This window comes from Nothoprocta perdicaria, unplaced genomic scaffold, assembly GCF_003342845.1.
Source record: "Nothoprocta perdicaria isolate Ctin4 unplaced genomic scaffold, notPer1 scaffold_102, whole genome shotgun sequence".
Lineage (NCBI taxonomy): Eukaryota > Metazoa > Chordata > Aves > Tinamiformes > Tinamidae > Nothoprocta > Nothoprocta perdicaria.
Genome location: NW_020454117.1, coordinates 1374450 through 1379431, shown reverse-complemented (window position 1 = coordinate 1379431; position 4982 = coordinate 1374450). Strand labels below are relative to the sequence as shown.

General features: G+C 54.0%; 1 protein-coding gene across 4 annotated transcripts in view; it reads left to right on the top strand.

The window, feature by feature from the left end:
• Nucleotides 1–4982, top strand: part of BBX (BBX, HMG-box containing) — a 116189-nt gene that overhangs the window by 106848 nt on the left and 4359 nt on the right. For all 4 annotated transcript variants that reach the window (XM_026041813.1, XM_026041804.1, XM_026041822.1 and 1 more), the window contains 2 exons: nucleotides 536–733; nucleotides 1586–1778. In XM_026041813.1, the coding sequence (XP_025897598.1) occupies nucleotides 536–733; nucleotides 1586–1778 (391 nt within the window). The remainder of the gene's footprint in view (nucleotides 1–535; nucleotides 734–1585; nucleotides 1779–4982) is intronic.

Below are 4982 nucleotides of genomic sequence, written 5' to 3'. Positions count from 1 at the left end.
TTTTTTTTTTTTTTTTTTTTTTCTTTTTTCCTCTAAGATTTCGAATTTTTTTTCATAAAAAGCAGCATTTCTGTCTGTTTAGCAGAGAGAGCAGAGAGAAGAGACTGGATTTAGTCAGGAATTCCTGCACTCTGCTTGTGAGGCTGTCTGTGACCTAAAATACRCTAATGTGAGGACTGCCGCAGCCGTCACTGCTCCTGAGCTGCCCTCTGCTCCCCAGCCACCGTTTGGCATCTCCAGCTGCAGAGAGTTTCATGCAGATAGATCGGTTGAAACCCTCTGGCCACCGAAATGCTGCTGCCTCTCTCACCGTTTCCTTTGCAAATCCAAGGAACTCGATCCCCCTAGGAAAATCTTCAGGAGCTGCTGGTGCTCTGCCCCTGCAAAGCCCTGCAGCGTTCAGCTTGTATCTTGCCCTGGGTTGAGCTGTGAGGGATAGCTTGGTGTTTTACATGGATGGTCACAGAATGGAAAATGAGTAAAATTAGCAGCTGAACTATTCCCCCTTTAAAACTCCATTTTTGTCCTTTTTCAGCCATACTCTCAGAATACAGAAATTCCAGTGAGCCTGCCTGGAAGAATAARATATCTATATCTGCCCTCAACACTTCAGAGCCAGCAATGATGCATGAACCCTTAGTTGGCAGCCAGAAGAGGAAAGCAAGGAAAACCAAGATCACCCATCTTGTCCGAACAGCCGATGGTCGAGTGTCACCAGCAGGAGGGACACTGGGTAAGGACATGGGAGCTTGAATTTTATTAAAACTTGAGTTGTTGGGCATGGTACTGGAGTATAAGTAAGCTGTCAAGAGAGTGCTTGGAAGTCAGCTTGGTTTCAGACCTGCTTTAGAAAGGTCATTTTGTAAAATGTAGATATCAATCGACTAAGAAATCAATCCAAAATGGTCTGCTTCTTATGTGTTAATGTCCAAATCTGTCTAAGTTGGCTGGATTTCTCTCTAAGATCTGAGAGCTGGGTGCAGAGGGGAGTGGAAAAAATACTTGTACATAGTGAGGGTGGTTGAACCCAAGTGGTTGGGCGCCCCTGTCACTGGGGATAGCCCAAAGTCAACTGGACGCAGTCCAAGGCAACCTGTTCTAGCTGACCTTGCTTAGGGAGGAGTCAGACTACGTGGTTTCCAGAGGTGATTCGGTGAAAAACTTGGCAGATAAATTGCACTCTGCCTAGTTACATGACATAAAAATATGCTTCGTAATGTGAAAGTCCATACCACATACTGTGCAGGAGTCCTCAGCAGCTGAGATAACCTTTCAGGATTTCTTCTGTATCTAAAATGTACGCAAAAAAGCACACTTTTTTGCCTGACCAGAGAAATGAAGCCCAGTCAACTGGGTTTGGGATTCAGAGAGCTGGGTGTGCTTCTGCCGATCAGCTTGGGTCACAACGGGCTGCAGCTCGGACAACAAAATGCAAAGCCTAAACTGGATTGCACAAACAAAATCCAAGTCCTAAACACAAAGTTCCTTTTAACATCAGTGCTCGTGTCTGGATATATTACTGAGAACATGGGCTCTGGCCTCGATGGTCCCATTTACCTGCARGCTTTGCTTTCTTTTGCTGCAGAGGAGAAGCCAAAAGAGCTGCCGCAAAGTACTCTTCAAAAAACGTCAAGTGCAGAAACAGACTGCAACAGTGAGTGCTCCAGAAACACAGAGTCAGAAGAAACTCATAGTATTACACCAGATATGCCAGCGGTGTCTGCATTTTTTAGCCTAGCTGCTCTGGCAGAAGTAGCAGCAATGGAAAATGTACACAGGTAAGCTCTTTTCCCGTGCTCTCTGAAGAGAATCTGCTTCACTGCCATCTTGTTCAAAGCGTGTTGCAAAGGTTTTTGCAAAGCAGTTGCGAAAGGTTTCATTTGGCCTCTCTGTTTCCTCTTCCACRGCTTTCTTTGAATGTTTATTTTATACCCATAGCTTAGTAGTGCCAAGTCCTCGCGTGATTGTCCCTGGAAAAACTTGCCTAGCAAGTTTTGTTTGTAAACCTATTGATCTGCTTCATGAGATCCAAAGGATTGAGGGTTTCKAATACCAGGTACTATTTGTCTGATGACAGCAGGCTTAAATAGCTACTGCCTGCCCCTTGTCTCTGCAGCCTAACCCTGTGGAGGSGCTTTCCTAAAACCTCAGCAGAAGGTGGAGGTTTTTGTTGTTGTTCTTGCCAAGCCTGGCTGAAGGAAGCAGGCCTGGTTTTTTGCTCTTGTGCTTCGCTGTGTAGCAGAGAGAGCATCTACCGAGTGTCCCAGGGCAGAGCAGTGCCAGGGGATGGAGCCACGTGAGCTTGGGCTGCGCCTCGTTGCTGCAGGACAGGCTGCACTGGGGCAGGGCAGGTGACCTGGCTCTCGTAGGGCAATTCCGCACAGTTGCATCCCGCATCCTAGTCCTCCGATGGGAACAAACTGGTGATGCCAAGTCGGCCTGTGCCGTCAGGCTGTGCATGGAGAGTTGCAAGATTTTTACAGGCTCAGGACTAAAGAAGCTAAAATCCGACAGACCCAGCCTGTCTTGCAAGACCCTGTTGTCTTGCGTAAGCAGCAGTGTTTGGGGCGAGAAATATTTGTTTCCATGCAGCAATCAGTGTGGCCTTTCTTCCCAGCTTTGCAAAGCACCAGTCTGTTATCAAGACAGCAAAGGTCTGAACTAATTTCTGTCTTCTTCTGTAGTCCAAAATAGCAAAGGGAGACCTGCCAAAGTGCTGTGCTGTGTCTCCCTCGCAGCATGGCAGTTTCATTGATCTTTACTGACACTGTGGCTAGAATTGCACAGGAGAGACAGGATTTGTTCAGTCATGTTTTATTCCTGTTTGTTTCTCTGAGAGTCCTTTATCCTTCTTTTCTGCCTGGTAAAGTGAGTGTCCTGGTTTAATGTTTTACACAGCGTTTTGCCTGTTGTCCTCTCACTTGCTTCCAGCTTTACCATCTCATCCTACACTTACARCAATGAAGCACCTTCCATGAGGCCTGAAAACAGCAACTGGGCAAAAATTTAACTACCCCTGCACACAACTTCCAGCTTCTCGTGGCACGGGAGACGGAAGTCAGCAGGGAGGGGACTCCTGCCTAGTAGAAACTGAGCCAGCTGTCTCGTGGAGACCTGGCCAGTGGAAGTCAGAGCAGAAACCCCAATTTGATGGGCCAGAGGCCTCTAATTTCTGTTCTGTGCTGACTCTTTCTTGTGCTTGCAACTTAGTTCTTTATTCTGACAGTAGCTGCGAGTGAGCAGGAGGACGGTGTTAGAGGCTTGTGTGATGTGTTTTTTTCAGTGTTGGAATTTAATTACTTAATAATTCTGCAGATCCTCGAGGCGTGGAAGACAAGCTCCTTTCTGCTGYAGTTAGAGCTTGGCACAAGTGACAGGATGATTTTCCTTTGGCTGTTTCTGTCTCGGATTGCTTGCCTTGCACGTGCCCACGTTCAGCACCGCGAGCCRGGGCTGCGTTCAGTGCCGAGGCCCTTCTAGTTGTGCAGCCCCATCTGTACCTGACGTCCGTGCTGAGGTCTTAGCCTGGCCAGGGTGAGGGGAAATGCAGGTCAGCAGCAGGTCCCCGTGTTTCATTGCTGTTCATGACCCAGCACGTGAGCCTGACTCGTGAGACGGGCTCAGGGTCGTGATGGGCTTGGGACATGTGTCCTACGAGGCCGCCTGGAAGGGAGTTCTCCGCGGGCCCCCCGTGCTGCTGGTTGGTGCTGGGTTCCAGCCAYAGTGCCGGTGCAGTTTGCTTCCCCGCTGGCCTGTGCAGGGCGGCGCTGCCGCAGTCACCCAGGAGAGAGGGCTTACTGCAGGAGGAGGAGAGGCCGCGCAGGGCTGCCGGGCCGCGAGGCCTGGCGCAGTCCCGGCGTGCGGCTCCGACGACACTTGTGATCCCACGGGGCTCCAAGGTTGGCTCTGGAGCGGCACTGACGCTGCTTGTCCCGCGGTGCCGGAGAGCCCTTCGGAGCGGAGTGTGGCCCACGTGCGTGCCCTCGACCCCCGCTTCGGCCGAGCGCCTYGGTCCCCGCACTCCAGCACTGCCTCGGCTGGGCCGGGCTGCGCTTCGGGTTGCGCTGCAGGTCGTCCTCAGGGCATTTCCCTCGTGCTGCAGGAGAGCGCGCGGGGCCGCCGCGCTCGGCGATGGGCTGTGCTGAGGAGGCAGCCGGACTGCGGCTCTGCAGCCCCCCTTGCTGCGGCTCTGCAGCCACCCTTGCTGCGGCTCTGCAGCCCCCCTGGTACAGCTCTGCAGCCCCCCTGCTGCAGCTCTGCAGCCGCCCTTGGTGCAGCTCTGCAGCCCCCCGGTACGGCTCTGCAGCCCCCCTGCTGCAGCTCTGCAGCCCCCCTTGCTGCGGCTCTGCAGCCCCCCTTGCTGCAGCTCTGCAGCCGCCCTTGCTGCAACTCTGCAGCTGCCCTTGCTGTGGCTCTGCAGCCGCCCTTGGTGCAGCTCTGCAGCCCCCCTTGCTGCAGCTCTGCAGCCCCCCTTGCTGCGGCTCTGCAGCCCCCTTGCTGCGGCTCTGCAGCCCCCCTTGCTGCGGCTCTGCAGCCCCCCTTGCTGCGGCTCTGCAGCCCGCCTTGGTGCGATTCTGCAGCCACCCTTGCCACAGCTCTGCAGCCCTCCTTGCTGCAGCTCTACAGCCCCCCTGCTGCAGCTCTGCAGCCCCCCTTGCTGCAGCTCTGCAGCCCCCCTTGGTGCGGCTCTGCAGCCACCCTTGCTACAGCTCTGCAGCCCTCCTTGCTGCAGCTCTGCAGCCCCCCTTGCTGCAGCCCTGCAACCCCCCTTGCTGCGGCTCTGCAGCCCCCTTGCTGCGGCTCTGCAGCCGCACTTGGTGCAGCCCTGCAACCCCCCTTGCTGCAGCTCTGCAGCCGCCCTTGGTGCAGCCCTGCAGCAGCCCTTGCTGCAGCTCTGCAGCAGCCCTTGGTGCAGCCCTGCAACCCCCCTTGCTGCGGCTCTGCAGCCCCCTTGCTGCGGCTCTGCAGCCCCCCTTGGTGCG